The 23,308-nt window shown below is 50.4% G+C and overlaps 7 protein-coding genes across 7 annotated transcripts; 4 read left to right on the top strand and 3 right to left on the bottom strand.

The window, feature by feature from the left end:
* Positions 1-1,338: 1,338 nt before the first annotated feature.
* Positions 1,339-6,729, bottom strand: N7473_012607 (transcriptional regulator SIN3; the record flags this gene model as incomplete). Its single annotated transcript, XM_057158546.1, has 8 exons — positions 1,339-2,027; positions 2,080-4,204; positions 4,327-4,782; positions 4,843-5,521; positions 5,590-5,690; positions 5,754-6,379; positions 6,490-6,554; positions 6,626-6,729. The coding sequence occupies 8 exons, from the start codon at positions 6,727-6,729 to the stop codon at positions 1,339-1,341; spliced, it is 4,845 nt and encodes a 1,614-aa protein (XP_057002500.1).
* Positions 6,730-8,000: 1,271 nt separating this feature from the next.
* N7473_012606 (protein phosphatase 2A regulatory subunit CDC55) lies at positions 8,001-9,864 on the bottom strand (the record flags this gene model as incomplete). Its single annotated transcript, XM_057158545.1, has 6 exons — positions 8,001-8,024; positions 8,106-8,668; positions 8,749-9,397; positions 9,494-9,591; positions 9,663-9,703; positions 9,821-9,864. The coding sequence occupies 6 exons, from the start codon at positions 9,862-9,864 to the stop codon at positions 8,001-8,003; spliced, it is 1,419 nt and encodes a 472-aa protein (XP_057002499.1).
* Positions 9,865-11,787: 1,923 nt separating this feature from the next.
* On the top strand, positions 11,788-12,972 carry N7473_012605 (uncharacterized protein; the record flags this gene model as incomplete). The annotated part of the gene is made up of 1 exon (XM_057158544.1): positions 11,788-12,972. The coding sequence occupies one exon, from the start codon at positions 11,788-11,790 to the stop codon at positions 12,970-12,972; it is 1,185 nt and encodes a 394-aa protein (XP_057002498.1).
* Positions 12,973-13,528: 556 nt separating this feature from the next.
* Positions 13,529-15,213, top strand: N7473_012604 (RING finger protein; the record flags this gene model as incomplete). Its single annotated transcript, XM_057158543.1, has 3 exons — positions 13,529-13,637; positions 13,711-14,077; positions 14,148-15,213. 3 exons carry the CDS (start codon positions 13,529-13,531, stop codon positions 15,211-15,213), a joined length of 1,542 nt encoding a protein of 513 aa, XP_057002497.1.
* Positions 15,214-15,337: 124 nt separating this feature from the next.
* Positions 15,338-15,998, bottom strand: N7473_012603 (uncharacterized protein; the record flags this gene model as incomplete). The annotated part of the gene is made up of 2 exons (XM_057158542.1): positions 15,338-15,762; positions 15,833-15,998. 2 exons carry the CDS (start codon positions 15,996-15,998, stop codon positions 15,338-15,340), a joined length of 591 nt encoding a protein of 196 aa, XP_057002496.1.
* Positions 15,999-17,291: 1,293 nt separating this feature from the next.
* On the top strand, positions 17,292-19,470 carry N7473_012602 (Zn(II)2Cys6 transcription factor domain-containing protein; the record flags this gene model as incomplete). The annotated part of the gene is made up of 6 exons (XM_057158541.1): positions 17,292-17,377; positions 17,428-17,487; positions 17,774-17,838; positions 18,092-18,378; positions 18,440-18,555; positions 18,609-19,470. The coding sequence occupies 6 exons, from the start codon at positions 17,292-17,294 to the stop codon at positions 19,468-19,470; spliced, it is 1,476 nt and encodes a 491-aa protein (XP_057002495.1).
* Positions 19,471-20,438: 968 nt separating this feature from the next.
* N7473_012601 (class I SAM-dependent methyltransferase) lies at positions 20,439-21,358 on the top strand (the record flags this gene model as incomplete). Its single annotated transcript, XM_057158540.1, has 3 exons — positions 20,439-20,468; positions 20,517-20,803; positions 20,851-21,358. The coding sequence occupies 3 exons, from the start codon at positions 20,439-20,441 to the stop codon at positions 21,356-21,358; spliced, it is 825 nt and encodes a 274-aa protein (XP_057002494.1).
* Positions 21,359-23,308: the final 1,950 nt, after the last annotated feature.

Below are 23,308 nucleotides of genomic sequence, written 5' to 3'. Positions count from 1 at the left end.
ATAAACACCGCGAATCGCCAGCCGATCAATACAACCGTCTGATCCGAGCAAAGACTGTGCGTACAATGCAGGTGGTAAGTGCCTAACAGGCAAGATGTAACTAATCACCGAGTTTCGCCCACGCCTAGATCAAATCGTCGCAGGTGATCGCCGGGGAGGCTCCACTCGGCCCGCACTAACAACTTACAGTAGTGAACTTACTCCGTACTTCCACCGTCTCGGACTGTTTCGGTTACTGAGGCTCGGCCGCACGGAGCTATGGAGCTGAGATCTCTGCCTCTTGTTCTGGACGCCGAGGGTATCTCTGTTGTATCAGTGTGTGGAGTGCATATTATACGGGGGGTTGAGCTCGGTGACTATTATTGGAGGCCGATCGTTGAAGATTCTCCCTTAATCTGAGCATGCTAAATTCGATTTTTAAGATAGAAAAGATGTATGTGCTCTCGGTGATATGCCTGCACAAAGAATCCCGGTTACACTACAGAGTCGACTACTCTACTCTACCCTACATTACTACTTTACACCTAATCAAAACAAAAATCAACAATAATCAAGTCCAGGCAAATCTCCATCGGTTATACATAAAATATATAGAAATACAATACAATAAAGGAGGAGGAGGGTGGGGGTGGTTGCTAGGAGACTCTACAAGTGCAAGAAGAATTAAAGCGCAAGTCAGTGATCCATCCACTCAGTCTACCCAGCTCCTAGCCACGGGCATAATCAACCCCTGACTCCCTGATTGGCCATGCAGTGACAACCATCTTCTCCAGATGAAATTCATATCCTCTGTGAACTTAAGAGATAGAAAGGAGAGGAGGATGATCCTCGTCCAACTTCAAGAGCCGGATATTCTCCGGCATTCATCGGTGGACGTCGGAGCCATGGAGAGAAAGCACCACCATATAGCCAGACCAGACCTAACCAGGCCTAGTCAGGTGAAGGAATCCGAGGACACCAGTCAAAGAAAGTGTATAGAGAAGAGAAGAATCTGAACAAAAGCCCATTCAGTATACCAGGCCTATTGAAAGTAGAGTACCCAAGATGAACCAAAGAAAAGCCACAACTAAAATACAAAAAAAATAGTATCGAAGAATCAGAATCAGAATCCAAGAAAGAAGAGAATATCCGCATCAAACTCATTGCGCAATTTCCTCATGTGAATCAAAAAGAAAGAAGAAGAAAGAAAGAAGACGCCATTCCATTCTCTCCGGCAAAAATGCATGGTCCCTGCCTATCCCTACAATCATCAGAAAAGTACTATCAAATCCACACCACCCACCCACCCGCCCAGCCTCCAGAAGTCCATCTCCTTAGTGAAGTCACGGTACACGTAACTTACGCCTCTGTAGCAGCTGGAGGTTCGGCATCTGCCATGTCGGTATCAACCTGCTCGGTTGTCTGCTGAACGTCGCTCTGGGAATCAGCAGTGGCACTGGGTGCAGCAGGAGCCGCGACAGGCTCCGCCGTCTCAGCAGGAACAGAATCCTCCTTCTCAAGCGTCCCATTCAACCAAGACCGGAACCGCTGATTCGACTCATCAACCTTATCCTTACTCAGACCACGTGCCCAATTAGGATTATTGACAAACTTCTCCACAAAACGATCATGACGCTTCTCACGAGTAGAAGTCTTCTCCTTGTTCTGCTCCTCTTCTTTGGCCTTGATAGCCTCTGCGTCAGCATCCTTATCGAGGATTGGCACGGTGGAGCGCCAGAACCAATCGTGGCTGGGGGGCTGGTAGAGGATTGTGTAGTTATTGGCGCAGATGCGAATGATCAGGCCATCGTGGTGCTGGAGACGGCGGTAGAAGCGGTCGTATTCCTCGTCCTCGTCGAGTTTGTGGGGGAGGTTGCGCTTTAGGAAGGGCATGCGCATGTCGGAATATGAGACGCCTTCGGTGGGATCGCGCATGGAGTAGGCTGTGACGTAGTAGGACCAGCGGGCTTCGGGGTGAGATCTTCGCTGTCTAGGGTGGCGTCTTCGTTGGTCATGACCTGGACGGTGACGTGACGGTCGGATGGGAACTGCACGGGTATTTGATTAGTATATGGCTACCAGATGAAGACGAAAAGATACTCACGTAGGTAATACGGTACATATCGCCTTCCTTGATCAACCTCTCCACCTGCTTGCGGTATTGCATCTCTTGATGATGGGTGGTTTCTGTCTTTTCGCGTTCCTTGAAGAACAGGTTCGCGATATCCGAGCTGCGGTCCTTGATATCGGCAGTGAATATCATACCCACGAACTTGCCAATAGATGAGAAGATGCGCTCCAGGTTGTACAACAGATAACCACCTTGCATGTAGAATCGACGGAGAGTCTCTTCCAGGTGGAGCTGATCGATGTCCCCGCGGATAACCTCCTCGCACATCCGTACAATCTGCTTGTACAGGTTGGCCTTCGGGTCAACATCGTAGAAGAAATCACCGGGGAAGCGGTCAATCAAGCACAACTCGTGGGCAGGCTTGGGCAAAAGACCACGGCGGACCTGCTCGTGAGCCTCGGCTTCCTGCTCCTTGATGCGCAGCAGCCGAGAGTACAGAATCTCGAAAGTGCGCAGGAGGCACAAGAGGGTCAAATTGGAATACATGTGGTACTCAGTCTTCTTGTACTTCTCGTTCAGGGTGTACTCGCGCTCCAGATTGAAGTTACCCTGGCCAGGATGCTCCATCCACTTCAACTCGGCGACGTCAAAGTGGTCCTCGGGCTCGGAAACGGCTGTAGAGGTCGCCCGAACATCCGGAGTGGCGAGCTGGGTCGTGGCAGGCGCAGAAGCAGGCGCAGCATTGGGAGCAACACCATCTTCCTGAACCTGGGCATTGCTCTTCTCTGTCTTGCGCTCGAGAGTCTCACGCAAGAGATCCAGCTTCTGCGTGTTGACAGCCTTACGGCTGGCCATGGAAGTATCATCAGCACCATACTGATCCTCCAACTCCTCGGCAGGAGTAGCATTGAGCATCAACTCATCCATGTAATCAAGGAAAGCCTCACGGTCCAGTCCAAAGAAAACAGGAATAAAGTCTTTGACAAAGTTGATCAGACGAGACGGGTCCGCGCCAAAGGCGTTGCTACTCCGATCAAAGAAGAGGCAAAGTAGATGGGCAGTGTCCAGCAGAACATCCAGATCCTGGAACTTCATCTCCATCTGGTACTTGGGGGGCTTCAGTCCGCCCTTGCGCATGGTCTGGGTCTCCTCAAGCTTGGCCTGAAGATCTGCTTGTATGTTCTTAGCAATGAACAGCTTCTTATCGGTTGAACGAGTGGCTATTGCCTGGTGATCCAGACTGCGCCAGTAGGCGCGCTGCATCTGTTCACGCCAGACCTTGTCCCATTCGCGCTGACACGCCTTCCACTCCTCAAGCTTTTGCTTAAGGCGGTAGAGAACGATAGGCAGAACCTGGCATGGACGCTCAAACATGTCGCGGATAATCTTCTCACCACGCTGGCGGTCATAGACCTTCTTGATCACGCGCTGATAGATGGCCTCACTCTGACCACCCAGGCCGGGAGGCAACTTGAAGTTCGCCCGCTCGGCTTCAGACATGTGCAAGAACTGTTGGCAAATAGGCTCAATGAGCTGAATAGTGCGGGTGCAGGCCTCGATGTGGTGATCGTAGTCGTGACGATCCTCTTCAATGCGGTGCAGAGCATCTTCAAACTGGTTCTTTCGGTGGGCAACGAATCCGGAATCTTCCGAGGCCCAGGTGGGATGTGAAGCCCACTCATCGTTCAGGACATCATGGCAAAGCTGATCACGGCCACTGCACGGCTTCTGGCGCTCGCGCTTGGGCAGCAAACGATAGCTTGGTCCCAAGGACCGACAGTGTGCGAGGTTCACCACGCCAGCCTCAGTCTGGGGCTTGGGGTCGATGGTCTTGTCCTCAGGCTCTTCCACATTCATGAAGCGCTTGAACCAGCTCATGAGCTCAGCGTTAGAGCCGATGAAACCCTCTGCCCGCTTGACCAGAACAAACCGATCAATCAGGTCATTGGTGTACAGGTTGCACAACTTCAAGAAGTCACTGAAGATCTGCTTGTTCGCAATGAACTTCTTGACACGGTCAAAAAAGGCAATCTCCTCCTGGCTGGGTGTGGTCATCACACTTGGGGGAACCGGTTCGGGGAGAGCAGGGATCAAAGTTGGAGAGACGTTGGCCATGTCAGCGCCAGAAGGCTTGCCATGGTAGTGCTTGGGTCTCTGTGATTATTCGTCAGCGAACAGAACGCGGTGTGCGAAACAGAGATGGAGGTGAGAGAAGACAGGGAATGGAGCCAAGCCTGCCCGTCACATCTACACCATGAAGTAAAAGATGAACTAACTTTGTTTCCATTAGTGAAAGAGCCCGCAGGGGGACCTCCTCGAGCCTCGGGCATGCGAGCCGCGTCAACACCAGCAGGTCCGGACACGGACGAGAGACCAACACCAGGGCCACCACGACGCTTCTTACTCTCCTTCCCGGAGTCCTTAACGTTGAACTGACCGAGAGGGGGCATCTTCACGTCACGGCTGGGAGTAGAAGAGGGTAAGCCAACAGGCTCACCACGGAGGTTAGAGGTAGGGACGGCCTCTTCGGCCATTCTTGCCTGCGCCTGCTGCTTCGCGTGGGCAGCAGACTCAGGCAAGAATTGCTTGAAATCCTCCAAGAGGTCAGGAGCAGTGTTGAAAAGTTGAGTAACCTGAGCGTAGACGTCCTGGATGGGCTTTGACTCTCGCTGGTAGGTCTGCAAGATTTCAAGGAATTGTTTGTAGATCTCAGGCGCGGAGGAGAAACGGTTCTGGGAAGAAAAGTGTCAGAAGAGTTATGGGGTAAGTGGGGAGAAGTGAGGGAAACAGACCTTTATCTTGTTCACATAACTGATCGCATGGTTGAACTCGACAGGGCCCCGCTTGTTCAAATCCGCATGCCCACCCTGAAGCATCCCACCTACGCCGGCCAAACTACTCATTGTTTGATTCGATCCAGCTCCAGAAACTGGGAGCATCGACGGTCTTCCCAACCCAGATGCCGCCGAAGCTGCCCCCTGCAACTGGGCCACACCACGATGATCCTGAGGATGAGACAGCGCCGAAGCACCCTGAGCCTCCTGGGTTTGATATCCAAAGTGATGATCTTGAGGAGGGGCCTGCCCTTCCTGCTGGTACATGGCAGAAGGACCCATCATACGCGAGCCGGGAGAATATGAGCCAGGTGCACCTTGCTGATGACCTTGTGGCTGTTGCTGCGGAGTCTGCTGCCAGCCAGGGCGAGACTGTTCGTAATAATCAGCACGAGGGTGAGCGCCATGGCCCCCAGAAGGACCCAGATCATTAGCAGCATCAAGTGAGCGGCCCGCGCGGGGCATGCTCAGGGTGTTTGTCCCAGATGGGGTGGTTACGCGAATCGCATCTGGATTGTCTTCAGTACCGCATTCGATACGGTATCCTGGAGGCAAGAAGGTGTTGAAGCCTTGGATGAGGGCAGGATGACCGTTAAATAACGTCGAAACCCTCTGAATGACACCTGGAGTGTCGATGCTATTGACGCACTATTAGTACCCCTCAAGCTTCACACCCCAAAACAGGGGAAAGTCTGGAAAACTCACGCTTGACTCTTAAAGTCCTTCATTATATCCAAGAACCGATTGTACACATCGGGTTGGTCTACAAATCGCACCTTCACCTGATCCAAATAGCTGAGGGCATCCTGTTCCACCAACGGTACGTGAGCCCAAGGCATGTGCAGTGAGAACCCGATTGGGCCACTTACGTTGAGAATCGGCTGCTGACCCTGAGCCAGGGCCGCAACATTCCCGGGGATCTGCTGCCCCTGTCCATTATATCCCATCATGGGAGGACCTGCAGGGTGTTGCATATATGATCTCGGGGTACCATCGCCGTGCGGCATCTGAGGTCCACCGAAAAGAGCCGCCGGTCCACCGGGTTGTTGGACATTGGCCTGTGGGCCATTGGGCGGGTTGGTGCCGAGATTCGACAGAAGACCGTTCGGGCCGTGGATGGAATTGGGCACTTTCGAGGCGACCGGCTGGTGGAGGGGAATTGAGCCCGTGTGGCTCTGAACCGGGTGGTGCTCGCGTTGGCGTTCCATTTGCTGGCGCTCTATCTGTTCGCGCTCGCGGTGCGCCATCTCTTCCTGGCGCTGGCGCTCGAGGATCTCACGCTCTCGAGAGTCCCGCTCGCGCTCCCGGTTCAGAGACTGGGGGGAGGCATGTGACATGGCCTGGCCAATGCCGGGAAGAGAGTGACCGGTGCCATGAGCCGGGCCCGCGGGGTGCTGTCCGTACGCAGGCGGTTGGTGAGGAGCCCCGTGGCTCTGGCTCAATTCTGCTAGGCCGGGGAGGGAGTGACCGGCTTGGCCACCGGGGTGGTAGGGACCTGTAGAGAAGCGCAACAAGGTTAGTTCATGCATCTTACCCAGGGGACTCATTCGACTCCCGAGGTCGAAGACAGTCGCTATCGAAAGATTGTAGAGGGCATTTGCTAACCGGATGGAGGAGGGAGAACGGGCCCCGAGGGTTGCGACGCCGGGCCTTGCTGAGGGGGATTTTGACTATAAGCCAAAAGATCCAATATTAGCATCTGATAAAGCACCCTATCGGTCTGAAGTAAATCATTCCATACCCGAACGACCCCAAAGGCCGTGGCTGTTGGTTCATCTGATCCATGCCAGGGTGCGACGGAGGCCCACCGGCCGAGGGATGCCAGGAATCATTCCCAGAGTTCATGATGAGCTCATGAACTCGGATGCGCACGTAGAAGCAAGATCAGAAGGTATAAAGCGTATAAATCGATTTCGAAAAGGGGGTTGTGGGTGAACACAAAACGTCTGACGCAGGTGTCGAGCTCCAGCTGTTTCTTTGGGTTCTGGGTTCGCTATTCTCGCTCACTTGGGAGGTACCACTCTGAACACGCTGGGTCATAGCATGGCCAGCGCCTTCGGACTATATAGAAGAGGTATACTCGAGACACAGCCTTTGACAACTGCGATGACGACGACGAGATCTAAGGACAAGAGAGTGCGCGCGACCGATCGCGGGCTTCTCCAGTGGAGGCTTTCCTGACCGACTCCCGCTAATCCAATTACAGTTACGCGTGGATTGCTTCGGACCTACCTTTGTCCGGGCGAATCAGACGTTTTAATACAGTATTATTGGGATCTGCTCTCGGCAGAAGGGGGGCTGCCTGGTAATGGTCGGTATTGTCCGAACGATTGATTCTGTCCGCCTTCGTCATCGCCCGTTAGGACGGGCAGAAAAATCCCGCCAGAAATGGGCAAATTCGAGTGGGTGAGAGAGTGAGGGTATGGGATGGGTAGTGGGCAGTCGAAAGTTCATTGATCAAATAGGGGGTTGGGCTTGGGATGGAACATGGACTACTCGGACAGAAGACAGAAGACGGGATAAATAGAATATTAAGAGCTCATTCATCAGAGAATAAGGTATCTTGAAGAGACATGAATCACCACATCATCCGTAACCCCCTAACCCCCACAACACACCCACGAGTAAATGGGAAAGCCATCATGAAACAACGCCTCAAGCAGGCATAACATTCTCTATCATGAAGCGCCTCCGTACAGCGCCTGTGGAATACCTAATAAAAATTGCATACAAACCAGGAGACGAAAAAATGGCGATGGAGGAGAGGAGGAGGGCAGTCAAATGAGAGAAAAACATGGAGAGCTCGAGCGCAAGCAGGGGTTCTGGGGTCCTGCGGAGACTCGCGAAATGGATGGATCCTCTTTGAACAAGAAACAAGAGGAGACGGATAAGGTTGAATCATGGAAAGTCCTGGGATTATGGAATCTGGGCGTGCTGCTATGGCAATTATTTTTGCTTTCATTTTTGTGGGCTGCGTCCTGTTTTTTTCTTGGATTTCACTCTCCCGCCACGGTCAACAGTCCTTCCCACCAGCCACCCGATCCAATCGCCAAGATGTGCTTGTCCAGAAGGAACATGTATGTGGCGTTCCGATGTAATGAGCGGCTCTGTGCCACTTACAGAGCAGAAAAGACGAAGAGCTAGAATCAGATGAATCGAAATCAGCAAATAGCTCCATAAATCGTCACGAAGATGGGCCACAGCCCAGAGACAGCACTTACGTTGTTCGTGGCCGCAATTGCAATGCTATCCTCGAAGGGATGCCAGCTCATGTGCAAGATCTTCTTGTTGAAGTCGATCTGATCGGCATCGGTCTCCTTCTTCATCCGGCTACCAGGGCCAGCAGGGCTGCCGGACCTGGAACCGGCCTTCTTTCCACTGCCCTTATTCATCGGAGTCGGTACGCCAACCTTCTTGGCCTTGAAGGCCGACTTATCCGCCTGTAGCACAATCTCTGTCTCCTTTTGCTCTTCTGTCGGGTAGATCATGAAGTTGTTGTTATAGCTGCCGGTCATGACGTTCTCGGCGTCACCCGAGAAGACCACCTCGAACTTGTCGAAAATGCTGTCATTCTCATACGTATCGCAGAGGCGGGGTCGCAAATGTTCGTGAATGGGAATCGTCTTCACCGGCTGACGTTCCATGTTGACATCCCAAATCTTCACAGTCAGGTAGTCCCTCGACACAATGTACCGGCCGTCATGTGAGAATCGAACGTCAGAGATGGAGGAAATGATTTCGGAAAAGAATGAGCGCGACGAAGCATCCTCTTCTTGTTCAAACACTGTTTATGGGAAAACTTGTATGAGTACGGAACGGCAGTTGGACAAGGGATCCCAGAATTGGCAGGTTGTTTCAACTCACACTTGGCATGCTCATCGCAAAGAGCGCGCTGGCGCATATCCGCCAGCTTGATAGTTCCCTTGGAGCTGGCGTACATGAACCAGTTACAGCTGACCGGGTGGAACTCGGCAGCTGTGATGACCTCGGTAAGTTCCTCCATGTTGGCAGGCTTGATATCCACAATGTTGAAGCTCTGGTCCTGGATGTTGAGGTTCCACAAGTTGACTCGGAGATCATCACTGCTGATGAAGGTCTCGCCATCACTGTTCACGGAGATGCTATTGATATGATACGCGTGGGCGTTCGCATACGTTCTCCGTGGGACGGCGGCAACAACAGTGTCGTGGTGTGTCAGACGAGGCATCTTAAGAGCTCCAGCATCCTTGAAGGTTCCCCGAGGCGCCCGAGGAAGGCCACCACCACCCACGGCACCAGCTGGAGTCATCTCATTCGACAAGTTGTTCTCTGCCACCACTTTGAGAGATTTGTCGAATACCTTCCAAAGCTTTATAGTCTTGTCGTTTGTGGAGAGGAGGAAGTGGGATGCATTCTGTCGTCGACACCATTTTATCTTGTTGATCTTCTCTTCGATCTCTAAGGATTTGAGGTAATCGAATTCCGGCTCGTGGGATTGAAACTCGGTATGGAACTTATACTCGCAGGTTTTTTTCTGTAGTTGTGCCGATCATTTAGCATGGGAGCTTTGGCCACCGGAAGAATCGAGAGAGCTAAAGAGCTGAAGGGAGGGAGGAAAAGAGGAACATACCGTCTCATTCCGCTCAAACAAAACCACACGTCCACCCTTGTCTCCCGTAGCCAAATAATTACCGGTGTGGTCGAATTCAACGGTCGAGATGATATCAGCTGCGGGAAAACCTTGAGTCAATCTGGCCGTTCCTTCGGGTAAGGTGATGGAGCTCGTGGGGATGGACTACCTTCTGTGATATCTTCTACATCACCTTTATCGCCGAAGCATCTGAATAGATCCATATCAGTCAAAAGTTCGCCCGCTTAACGCGTCGCCCCGAGAAATTCCGGTGCATCACGGTCACAAAGCCACGGCATGGCAGCTCCATTTTCGGCGGCGACTCACTGTGTGAACTTCCAGGTGGGTGTGCCTGGATCTCTGTCTACCATCTTTTCGTTCTAGGGTCGCCCTGGGTCGCAAAGGATGCAGTCGGGGAGACGGAAAAGAAATCGGCTGAGGTAAATGACTTTTTGAGTCTCCAAAAGCTCTATCGGAGATGATGCAAAAGAACTTGGAATAAGGTCGATCCGGAGGATTGACGACAAGGCGGAACCGGTCGGACAGACGCAGAGCCGCGACACGAAGCTGGAAAATTCAACGGAGAGAAATGGCGAGAGTCGACAGTCGGTCACACTTGGTCGGTCGATGGGTTGCGAGGGGCTCGACACCGATGACGAGAGACCGCGAGGGAGGGGAGGAGGGGAGAGAAGGAAGCGGGGGAAAGGTAGGGCAGAGAAAACAGCCCGATAATTCTTTCGAAGCTAGGATGAACCGATGACCGTCCTGGCGTTGATGGCTAACGCAGATGGACCAGGATGGGGGGGAGGAAGGTTGAGTGGAGGAGGGGAGTGGTTGAAAAGAGGAGCAAACGACCCGACTTGTTATGAGTGGACCCGCAGCAGAAGAGCTTGAGAGGGGATCATAGGAAAGACCTGGATGGGCAGAAAGCCAAGTTAGGATGGAATGGACTTGATTTAGGAGAAGACTATGGAAGGAGCGAGAGTAGGGTGAGGATAGGAAGATAAAAAGAGAGAATTCTTACAGGTAGAAAGAAGTGTTGGTAGAGTGGTGGTGGTGGTGGTGGTGGTGGTGGTGATGAGTTGGGTTTTTGATTTTGGGTGGTGCTGAAGGACGGGAAAAGGTGAAGAGGTGAGGCGGTGGTGGATGTTTGGTGGGGGAGGGGGGCAGACAGTGACAGACTCAGCACTCTAGTTAACTAACTAGTTAGTAACTACTCTTAATACTAGACTACAGTACTTAACCAAATCAAAGTCACCTTTTTTTTTCCTTCCTTTTTTCTCTCGCTCTCTTTCCATTCACTTATTCCACCTTGGCGACCAAGTCGAAAACTTCTCTTGGATCAAAGATCTCGGCAAAATTCGAGAGTCTAGAGTCCCATTCGCCCAAGAAAATTGAATGTCGCAAACGTGGACCGCCAAATGCTGACATCAACACTGGCGGATCACTGTAACATGGCCCGAAGCAGACAACGACAAGAACGACGCCTTGGTTCCTGGATGTGAGTATTAATTTGACATCTAGTGGATTGATTTCGAGAGAATAAATCAATTGATATGATCTTAATTCATCTATATGCTGTGTAATTATATGTAATGGCTTGATATTCGCCCTGTACACTGTCCCCTCTTCCCTCTTCCCTGGACAGCTGCAGCTTGTACCATCGGATCTCCGCCTCTGTCGTCATCCTGTTGGGGCCTCAAGTAAATATCCACGAAAATCAAGCATTGGACCTATCATTCTACTTGTAGGGGCTCCGAAGTATGTAAGTGACCAGCCGAGGTCATGTATATTCGTCTCGAGTCGTTCTATGTCTTCCATAACAGAGTCTCTGCCAGCTCAGGGCTATCTAGGCCGACATATATATAACGTGTCATACTACACAGCCAACATTAACACTTTGGCTATAATACACCCAACTCATCCTTGTAATATTTAGATCAACAAATATCCCTGCATTCAAGAAAGAAGAACTTACCCTCATTATTTAGAACCCAATCCTCTTAGCATCAAGTTCATCCTATACTAACCAACCTCAGCCCTATCCACCCTTCACATGCTTCCCTTCCTACTTCGTCCGGCCCAGGGCTCCTCCCTTTACCCGACCGAACCCTTCCAACTCTCCCCTCAAGCCATGAACCCCAAACGTCCGTACAAAATCCCTACAATTAAACACCAACCCACCCTCAAACCCCCCTGAAGTCCCATCCACCCTCTCTCACACCCTTACCCTCTTACCCTCTCGCCCGATCGGGCACACCCACCACACCGCCAGAACGCAAGACCAGCCAGCCATGCCCGACGACCCGGAGAACATGCGGGGTACCCGCGACTCTGCCCGCCGCCACAATCCCGACCACGACGAGACCCCGGCCGCGATAACCGACGCAAACGCTCCGAGCAAACCCGCCTCAACGAGTGAGCATGGAGCGCCCTCGCTGGCGAGTCGCATCCAGAATTCCGCGGCGGGTCTAGCGAGGAGCGCGATGCAGGGCGCGGGTTCGTCCTCGGCCTCGGATGCGGCGAGAACGTTGGCTGGTGCGACGCAGGGGAAAGTCGCGGGCCCGTCGGCACTTGCGTCGGCCGGGTCGGGGAACCTTGCCAGCAGGGATATTGCTGCGCGAGGGTCAGGGGTTGGAGCTGGAGGTACATACTCGGGACCTGGGACGGGGGAGTCTTTTCGTAGCGAGATGACGAGTTCGACAGTCGGTGGATTTGAGATTCCGGCTTTGTCGGAGGAGGCGTTTCAGCGATTGGGCGTGTATACGGATGAGATGAGCGTACAGCTTGGAAGTGAACAAGGGAATGCGTACCGCGATTCGAGTCTGTCGGATCTACAAAGTGAAACAGGGAATTGGAAGGGCAAGCAGCGGGCGCATGACCCAAAGCAGCTGGATTATACCAGTGCCTGGGAGCGCGCAGATAACCCCGGGTCCCAGGTACACACGTACGAACCACAACCCAGCGACGGCGCGGCTGTGATCTCCCTGCTCACGGATACATCGTTCGACCCAGACTTCGGGGGCACAGAAGATCTAGATACCGATCTAGCCGCGGCACCACCACCATTGACAGCCGCCGAGATCAAAATGTTAGACTCGTTCCGACGACAGATCGGCGATTCATCGGATCCAAATACCCAACATCAAGCCCCGGGGCTATCAAGTCTCAGCTTGGTCCCGGATATAGACACTTTCCTCCAGCAGAACGATCCATCTGCGTTTACGCATAGCACGGATACAAGTGCGGCGGCGAATATGACCCTCCGCGACTCGGTTCTCGAATACCTCCCCGGTGCGGAAGATTGGGTTACCGTTCATGAGCGGTACCATGATGAAGTCTGGGGGTATCTTCGACCTGCGCTGGAAGCGGCTAAGGCGGAGATTGAAGAGAGGGGGCCGGAGACGCAGGAGGGAGATGAGAATGATGGCCCGGCTGTGAGGAGGTTGAAGATGATATTGAAGCATATGCGGGAGTGATGGTTGCATTGAATTGCATTTTTGCGTTGCATTATATACGGATTATAGAGGACATGTACAGATAGTTTGATTTGAACCCATTAAGCGTGTCTAGAATTAATCTCAATTATTTGACCCACGCTAGAGTAGCACACGCGCGAGTATTCTGTATCCTTTCTACCTGGTTGTGTACTTTTAAGGCTGGGTGTCTACAGCAATCGGTTTTTTATAATTCTACAAAGGGAGTGGACGTGTTGCGTGTTATCTATGGGGGACTCGCAGGTCAGACCATACCCAGCTACGCTTAAGGAGGTCACTTACCATAACCTCATAACCCTCTCACAGATATGTACCGCTACTTCTTAGGTAGAAAAGGGCTGGCTGTGTTTATGTACTCTTGTACATCTAAGATCATTCCAGAACCCCTGGGCGCTTAGAACCTGCATGCGCCACAATCACCTGACAGCGGGGATCTGGGTTCAGCTGGGGTTGCTCTCAAGGCTCATGACAATTTCATGTCTGTGATTACCTTAGCCTTTGACCTCAGCGGAGATGTTTCCTAATAAACACACTCAAAATGAACCCCGAAATCTCCTTCGGTGATTCAAACTCAGGCCTCCAAATAGGAATCAACAACGGCCCACTAAACACACAGCAGCTCCACCTTACGGGGGACATCAACATTCGTACGAGGTCACCTCGCATCTTATATACATACCATCCATCCATCCATACTTACTTATCATCTATATCCACCAGAAAACATCACAACAATCCGCCCCCTAGCCCACTCAGTCTACAAATCCCTCTTCAACGCACCCGACCTCTTCACCCAAGTCAGAGATGAACTCGGCCTCCTCGTCTCCGTGCTAATAGCGACAGAGGAACATGCACCCAAGTTCCGGCCCGATGACCCCCAATTATCCGAGTTGGAGGATGTGTTGAGTGGTTGTTACAGTGTACTTCAAGATCTTGTACGGTTGAAGGAGCATTTTGATAATGTTGGTGCTCAGACACAGGTTACTTGGGAACGGATGGGGTGGGGAGGGGAGGAGTTGGCGGAGATCAGGGGGAAGTTTTCGTTGCATATACAGGTTTTGAATTTTTTGAATACGAGGATGTTGAGGTGAGTATATATGACCCTCAACCGTTGACCTTTGGCTTGAGAAGGGGAATTTTTGCTAATACGCAACTAGGTCCTCTCATGAAAACGTCGAACGGATGTTAGAGGCGTTTATCGGGGAGATTCGCAGCGGGAAACGTGAATCGGCGGCCATGTCATGTGTATCAACTGCATCACTGACTGTGGATGAGAAAGAGGCGTGGAGAATGTTGAGGAAGGAGCTGCAGAGTATTGGCATTACTCCGGGTCTTTTCACGCAGCATCGGCGGTTGATTCTCAGCACACTTCAAAAATTCCTGACTCAAGGCCAAGTCGCAGATTTTTCCAGGGTGTTTGAAGCAGAGGAGACAGAAACTGCATCAGAAGCCGCTGTCATCAACACAGATAGCTCTGTTCAAACCGCATACAAGAAGCTCACTGCCAGTGACGAGGAATCCCCCACTGGACGTCAATTGGAAATTCCCGTGACAGCATCGGGGACTAAACAAAAGAAACGACTAAATATCATGACACGCTTGACATCACGAATGATGCGCTTGACTACTGGGAAATCAATTGATAAGGAAATCTCAAAACCGTTTACTGCTGGACTTCGATACCAGTTTCACGGGGTCTGCATGGTATGCCTAGAGGATATTGAGGTTCCTGATTCCTCCGGGCCAGCTTCCACAAACGAACATAACATCCTTGAGGACTTACCTAGTAACTTGATCCACTGGAAATTCATGGATACCCCTTGCGGACACACGTTCCACATTACTTGTTGGAAACGCCGCCTGGAATATCCCTCGCGATGCCCTATCTGCTATCAAACCATTTCCTTGGATAACAAGTCTTTGGATTCATCACCCTGCGACAACGAACTCAACACTCAAGAACAAACCCAACAAACTTCCGTGGATAAAATCTATACGAAGGATCCTAGCACTGGTCGACCTGTTGTCCTTTTCAATGTTGTGGGTCTTTTCGATTTCAATGTCGATGGCGATCACCTAGAAAGTGGGTATCCCTATCTGACGTACTCACAGGGAGAATTGTTTAGTGTCATAGCCGAAAAAGAGGAACTCTGGTTAGCTTTTCATCGGAATGACGCCGAATGTAAGATTGGATGGCTCTGGAAGGTGCAATTTTACCAATGAACATCCTTCTTGTGAGACTGTCTTTCAAATTTTACGTGGTAAAGTTCGAAAATTCAGATATACTATATTCAAGAAATAGCTTGTCTGTTTCAGTCCGCCCCTTGATATTAATGACTTTACTCCCTCAAAGCCTCTCACGGGGCCTTTGCAAGGCATTTATAGCCTCCATAACATCCATCATATCATCAGCTCTAGCTGCCGGACTTCCCCACCGCACATAGCCCTCCTGATCAACAGCCCAGTGGCCAGCTGATTGCCATCTACTCCCACTCTCAGTCGGCCTATTCCAAATCCCCTGTCCCCTCCCGAGCTTCCAGATATTCACCATCGCCGCGGCACTGAGAACATGACCCCACGGTACAACTCCTAACCCCCATTTCGCGTAAGTCTCACGCTCCGCATCAACGACTACCTTCACCGAGCCTGGACCTCCAACGGCATTCAGCCATTTCTCAGTTGACGGCTGGTCACTATGAGATATAGCAATAAAGTTGATATCAGGGTGGTGAGTAGCCGCAGTACGCATCGCAAGTAACGTTGCTTCAGCGACTGTCGCAGGGAATACCAAAGTCAGCTTCGCTTCAATTTTAATTGGTTTTCTTGCGCGACGCTAACATACCTGGACACCCGCAGTGTCGAAGAAAAGCAACGATGGTTGGCTTCCCATGGTCGGCGGGAATGACCAATTCTGGGTCCGAGGGGGCCTTATCGCCGGCTCTGGGGACAGTTGCTGGCTCGATGTATGATGGAGAGGACCATGACTTTAACTCTTTGGAGATATTCATTCTGATGGAGGTTGTATTTATTGTTTTGCTTTCATCGTTTCCCGTGATAACATGCGAACTTGCTGAATGATAGCGGGGTTTACTTGCCCTAAGCCCAAATAAGAGTGGCTTAGCTACGTCATTGCCTTGAGAAATGGAGGAGTTCTGGATACATGTAAGCGAATGGGCTAGCCACTTTTTTCTCATAGACAGTTTGCACAGATCTTTTGTAAATTGATCTTGGATCAGCCGAGAGGCTGGCTTTGACTCGCGATCTGCCTTGGACGATGTATACCGGCTAATGGTTCTAGAAGAAGGTGATCCTCGAACTTGATTTTCAAAATCGTCTTATCAGTAAACGATGGACAGTCAAGAACCCTTAGGATTGAAAAACGACGGTTCAAAAGCCAGCCAAAAAGATAATTTATAAAAAAGAGTGCTAAAGCATATGTATTCACGTATGTAGTCGGATGTCGAGGCCAGATGAACATGTTCTCCACTATATCCAAAAGGGGTATAGTGTGTCCTGAAGTTGTCGTAGGATTAGCCTCGGCCCTTTTTGAGTGATCTTAATACATAAATAAATTAATAGATTGAGGGCTCTTTCTTGAACAGCTCAGTCCAAGTCGATAGAGGGAATAAGTTATAGGCCATTTGGAAAATGTGCATGCTCGCTTTTCCCTGAAGAGGTACTGTGGCCAACATCGATGTCCTTATGCAGAGCTAATCTCGAAATTGACTAGTGAACCTAATTGCCGTTGCATTGACTGCTTGGATGAAAATAGTGTCTTGCGGATGGAAAAGGAGTAGGTAAACCACTTTCTATTAGCTTTTGATTCAATGTTGGAATTATTCTACACCACCAACCCAGGTAAAGGTGAATTTGGCGCCTGAAACGGCTAAACTTGACGCCATTTTAAGCATCCCGCCTTCCAGAATCTTAGTCATCGATCTCACCCCCGACAGGATCTAGCTCAGCCCACTATTTCCGTCAGCTCCCTGAGTAATCACGGATTATAAAAGGAATTCCCGGAAACCTTACATCTCTACCCTATCAAGTTGGGATAATGGGACCGAGGATTGGAAATTGGGACTTGGATGTCTTCTCGGGGGAGTTGAGCTGCTTTTCGAGCCACTGATGATAAGCGAGGAGCGCTAAGCCTCAATCTGGCAGATTATTGAACCCCTACTGTACCTCCTCAGCTCTACGAGTTTGTCTCCATCCATATTCCACTTCTCTGCAGGAACACTCCTGCAGATTTGCGGCTGGAATTACTTTCGGAAAATATCCTTGCTCCTCCTTTAACACCAGGGATGCAGTCACCGGCTGCGTGTGTCCCCTGCGCCCAGAAGAAGCGCAAATGCGATCGTCTCCTACCCGCGTGCTCGCGCTGTAGCAGGTGCGCTTACCCGCTTCAAGAATCTGACATCCTCTGACATCCACTTCCAGTGTCCGGACGAATGAACGATGTTGGTACAAAGATCCGTCCCAGCCTATTGGCCCTGTAGGGTGAGCTTCGTCCTCTTCTCCGCTGTTTCTGTGTCGACATGCCTGCCTTCAAGCTGGCACTCATCTGGCTTGAACATCAGCTAATGAGTTTGTCGTCGCGCGTGGTAGGCCAGTTGTAGCATGGCAGCAGCCCAAGGCCGAGATGGCCTGCAGAGAGTGTCGGAGTCAGAAACGAGCCTGCAATCGGGTGTTGCCCTCATGCACTCGCTGTGAATTGTAAGGCCGAGACCGCTTATCATTATCATTCATAGAATATGAACAGTCTTTGCTAATATGAGCATCACAGACAGTCTAAAATATGTGTCTACGACCCTGACCCGGCGCGCAAGCGTGCCTTGACCAAGTCGTCCCGTAAGTCTTCCAGTCCTCTAGTATTAATTTCGTGGCAAACTAAATTCTCATCCGATTTAGACCAGAATCTAAATAAAATATCGACCGGGATTTCCAGAGCCAGGGCGCATGTGCGAACCCTCTACGGGCCGGAAATCTGCATTAATTACCCCGTACAAGGCTCAAAGTACATCCCAGGCTTAATTCATCACTGTTGGACTTTCCCTCTCCCGGGTCCATCTCTTGGAATACTGACCTAATCACTCGTCTCTAGTTTGCTCAATTCTTGTAGTACCAGCCACGGCTGCTCTGCCGAACAGTCTTGCGGGACATGTCCAGTCAACCTGGATGCTTAGTGCTTTGGGCGACCCATGTCTCTTGCATGCGACTCTCTTCGCCGCATCGGCGCACATGGATGGTTTACTCGGCCTCGCTAATAACCCACGCACAATCTACCACCAGCTCCAAGCAGTCAGAATGCTTCGTGAGCGACTAACGCAACCGAATTTTCGGGTCAATTACGAAACAATAGGGGCCGTCTTGGGGTTAGGCTTCTTCGATGTATGCCCACACTCATTCCATGCATTATTTGTCTGGCTACATACTTAAAATTTTCCCACAGATAGTCATTGGAAACGTCGATGGCGTCCAGGCGCACAATAAGGGCCTCATCCAGATGGTGGCTGCGAAGCATGACCGAGGACCAGAGACCGAGGCGTTGATGGGCCTGGCCAACATGTGAGTAACCATGTATATTGCAATCTCGTTCGCAATTCACTGACCCTTAATAGGACGCACTTTACCCGCTCCATGGTCTCACACACCGATGCCCTCTTCCTCCCCTACTCGACGATATCACGCGGCAGCAGCCTCCCTCCCGTGCATCCTCTTGCAGGGATCTTCCCCTCGAGCCTTCTCAGCCGAGTCCTCGCGCGCGCTGCGGCCCGCACCGATAGCCTCACACCACCAGTTTTCACCCCAGACACCGTGCTCGACCTCATCAGCATCGCACATGTAGTGACCCACCAAGACGCGACAACACCTCTCCACGAATCCGTCTCCGACACGAGTGCAGCAGCAGAAGCAGCAGCGACGACACTAAATCTCGGCGCTGAGGCTCTACGACGCGCATCTTTCTTCCCTTCCCTCGAGGACCAAAGTCCAATGGCTCAAAACATGAATAAATGCGTTCAGATAGCCGCGAAAATCTGCCGTAATCTCCTCCTCCTACGCGCCGCAAGGACCGAACCAAGCACATCATCATCACCACCACCACCAACTTCAACAACAATGGTAAGTAGAAATACTCCGATAACACCAATAATAACATCATCAATACCCATATCCTCGGCCACCAAACTTCATCCCCTGCACGACGAAATGTCGCTCTTAAAAGCCACGCTACCGAAAATCGAGTTCATCCCGTGGTTACAGCACGCGCCGGAGGCATATGTCTGGGTATGCTTTACAGCCGCGGCCGCCTCGGCAGCACCTTATTACAGGGGCGAGGAGGGAAATGGTCAGGATGAGAATGACGACTGGACGTCGTTTATTATCACACCCATGCCGGTGATTACGGCGATGGACTCGGCGGAGCTTCGCCTATTGCGGGAGGGGTGGGCGTATTTGAGGTGGTTGCGGGGGAAGTATTAGGCGGGGGTTTAACTAGGCATGACAGATTGGCGTTTTTGTGAGGTGTCTTGGGTGTGCCTTACAATAATTAAGCACGGAGTTAAGAACTAGGGCATAATATTTATGTATTATTCAAGCTATCTCTAATCATTCTGATGATCATAGAGAAATAAGCCCTTCCTTCAGTCGAGTTTAAATACCATCATAGTGGGAGGAATCAGCAAGTAGGTGCCTAATTACATTATCTAACCTATCGGACCTTTGGTTCATACAGATATACTTCTGTTAAATCCGCTGCAGGCACCTATCGCTGTCTCACGTACTAGTGGCCGGGGTCTTACACCTTCCTATTTTGGTATGCAAAGAAACAATTTTACTTCACACGCCTCCTAAATGGTAAATGCGGAAGGAGGCGGCTGAAATTTGACGCTTTACATAGATTCTTCCTCCGTAATTAGAGCTCAAACCTCGTTAGCCTAGTACCCCGCACCGTATGAACTACCACTCGACAAAGTGCAGTGATGTTCCATCAGATTTTAACACACCCACGGAGTAGACTCACCGCTATCCCCGCCTACTATATACGGACAGAATATTATCTAATCCAGGACGTGTTCCAGAAGATTTATGGAACGTCACTGTTGATTCGTTAAACCTAACAGTAACCACAGTGACTTGCTTACCGCACCAAGGCCAAGTTGCTCAGCTGGACTAGAATAGTTGCCATGATATGAACAAACACCATATTGAGTAAATTGAGTTTTTCATTATTGACAGGTGATCTGTCGTTGTCCAGCTGAACTAGTATAGTTGCCATGAGCTCTAACCAAACACCACATGGAGTAAATTGATTCCTTCATCAATGACAGATAATCTGTCGACTACAGCTACTATTTAAACAAGTGATGTTCCCGAAACCTAGGGCTTATTCCTGACAGCTATCAACTCAGAATTATATCTTGCCTCTAGAAGTATATTCATATTACAATATGGGCGAGAAAGACTTTTGGTCCACCGAGGTTCGTTACCTTCCGATGTAACTTTTCTACAAGCTGACCAGTGTATAGACCTACGAAGCAGTTGCTTCCTTTGTGCCTCACTTTGCAGACACTCTAGTCCAGAGCATAGAGTTCAGCCCTACTGATCGGGTCCTGGATATTGGATGCGGTGATGGGAAATTCACCACCTCTTTTTCTCCCGTAGTGGGATATGTGATGGGAGTTGATTCTTCCCCGGCAATGATTGAAGCTGCAAAGAAACTGGACTACGGAGGAGCAGTCACGGACTTCAGAGTTGTCGATTGTCGGCTCCTGAATAAGGAGGTTGATATTGTCAATGGCAACTGGGATAAAGTGTACGTTCTTATCCTTCTCCGTTGAATACGTACTAATATATGTATAGAGCCTCTAATGCTGCCTTGCACTGGGTTCTGAGAGATCCAACCACCCGTGTCTCTACACTGGAGACAGTGTTCCGCTCCCTCAAACCAGGAGGCACATTTTTCTTCGAGATGTGTGGATTCGGCAATGCACCTGAAATGGTCACATCATACATCTTTGCACTTGTGAACCATGGGATTCCAATCGAAAAGGCGGAGGAAATGTGCCCCTGGTTCCATCCCTCCGATGACTACATGAAGGGTCTGCTAGAAGACATTGGCTTCCAGGTTCAGAAGATAGATCTGAAGCCGAAGCCTCTGAAGATGAATCCTGAAATTAATGGTGGGCTTGAAGGATTCATGGGGCTTCTTGGGGCTCCATGGTTGGATCTCCTAGACACGGAAGAGAAGAAGAAAAGTGCTTTGAAGCAAATGTGCCGCATGCTGCGACATGGTACCACGAAGGAAGATGGGAGTCAGTGGATTACTTATTATAGCTTGAGATGTGTGGCTGTTAAGCCTCTGTCTTAGTAGGTAGATTTGTAGTTAGATTCCGAGAACAAGAGAGTGAGCACAATCCATGATAGTTCAACACTTTACAAAACAGCAAACGCCGATCCATTGGCCTTGAGAAAACGGTAAAACTAGACTGAGAATCAACCTCTATCCGTCAAAATGCTAATCATATCCCCTCAGCCCTACCCGTCATCACGCCGATCGTCTTGGTTGAACATTCCCAGGGTGAACCGTCAACATGTGCGTCCGAAGTTTATCACCGCGCCCAAGGTCGAACGTTTTCTCGCAACAAGGGCACGCGGTCGCATCGGGTGAAAGATGAGTAGACTGGATATGTCGCCAAAGAGTTGCACTAATGGAGACGCTCTTTGTAGAGGTGCAGTCTTTCCAACCGCACAAAAAAGGCCCTGTCTTGCTCGTTCTGGATAAATATCAGAAAAAACTCAGTCAAAAAGATCATTTCCATTTGTTTTATTTAGCAACGTACACTCTTCTTGCCCCTTGGCTGCAATGGGGAATTGGCACCCCGTGCTCGGCCACGCGATCTGCGTGAGGTATATGACATGGTGGTAGGCCAGGGCGGCCATCATGATACGAGTTTATACTCGCTCGAGAGCTGGCAATGGCCTCATGCGCTGTCATTTGCGAACGTTGGAATGGCCCTGCGCTAGCACTCTGGTGTGTGCTGGCCGGACCGTTCTGGCTAAGGGGGAGGTGAAATGTGTTCTGGTGATGCCATTCTGGCGAAACGTCTTGAGTAAAGTTTGGCGTGAGCTGATCCTGATCCCAAGTTGTACTCGAAGGTGCTCCTTGCTGCGGAGGTGGGCCTTCAACTGGGATAAGTTATCCAGCCGGTACTTTGGTTTTGGAGGCTAAAATCAGGGGTTGTCGATGTTGGCGCCATGATCAACAAAAAAGAGTGAATTGAATTCAACGAAGCCGGAGAACGAAGGCAACACTGGAAGAAGGCTGGGAAATTTTGGAGTATATTTGGTAACCAAAAGCTATGTTGAATGACTGGAAAACTGTCTTTAGATAAAAAACTTCTTATACTATTAGAATATATTGGACATTTCAGCACATGAATGCTTACTCCAGATGCTGAAAACTAGCAAGCCCGATTATCTACGGGTCAGTCACCCTTGTAAGTTGACGCCTCAATCCAAAACTGATCCTAGTTTAGGCGGTAGGCTCTCCAAGGGGTGAGTGAATTGGCTCTTAGGCCCTGTATTATTGGTCAAAATGTCCAACAGCAGCCCACTCCGTCCGAGGAATTTGTGCGGAGTTACCCGCTCAAGTCATGAAGAATGCAGGACCTCCCGGATCCGGCGTTAGCGGTAAGCTTTAACGTTTTCTTTTGCTGCCGACAATTAGATTAAACTTTCGATGGGACTATACTTGGTGAGATCTGATATGTTCTAGATGAAAGGAATAGAACTTTTAACATTATCCGCTAAATGCCATTGCCCTTGGAGCAACAGTGTACTTCTGTGACAGCCTTAAGGTTGCATGGTTGTCATATTTGTAGATGACGAATTTCCTAGCCAAGTCCTAACTTCATTAATCATCACCCAAGAAAATCAAGTAGGCGATCTTTGATTAGTTTTCATGTCTAATAGGGTCTGCTAGGTCAAAAGGTTTTTGCAGAGAAAAGAAAAGAAGCGGAGCAGTCCGAAAGCGTTGAGAAAGATTAGGGTACTACGTAGTTATTGGCCGAAAACCAATGGTGTCGAACAAACAAGGAAATTGATCGCGTTATTATACTCCCCTAGCAATCCATCGTCGATATGTATCATCGCTTCCCTACGCTATCCACTACCGGTGATTGATAATCGCCCTCTAGGCTGTTAGGGTCCCTGCTGAATGATCATGCCCATGACGTCTGCGGCTCAAGTCCTTTCTTGGCGGCCACAAGCTAAATCTAGGCGGATTTGAGGGTTCGGTATTTGAGCCTTGCCGGAGAGA

Source organism: Penicillium subrubescens (genome assembly GCF_028828155.1).
Source record: "Penicillium subrubescens strain IBT 31985 chromosome Unknown utg000011l_segment0_segment0, whole genome shotgun sequence".
Lineage (NCBI taxonomy): Eukaryota > Fungi > Ascomycota > Eurotiomycetes > Eurotiales > Aspergillaceae > Penicillium > Penicillium subrubescens.
Note: the sequence above shows the minus strand (reverse complement) of the source record. Positions and strands in the feature narration are given on the sequence as shown.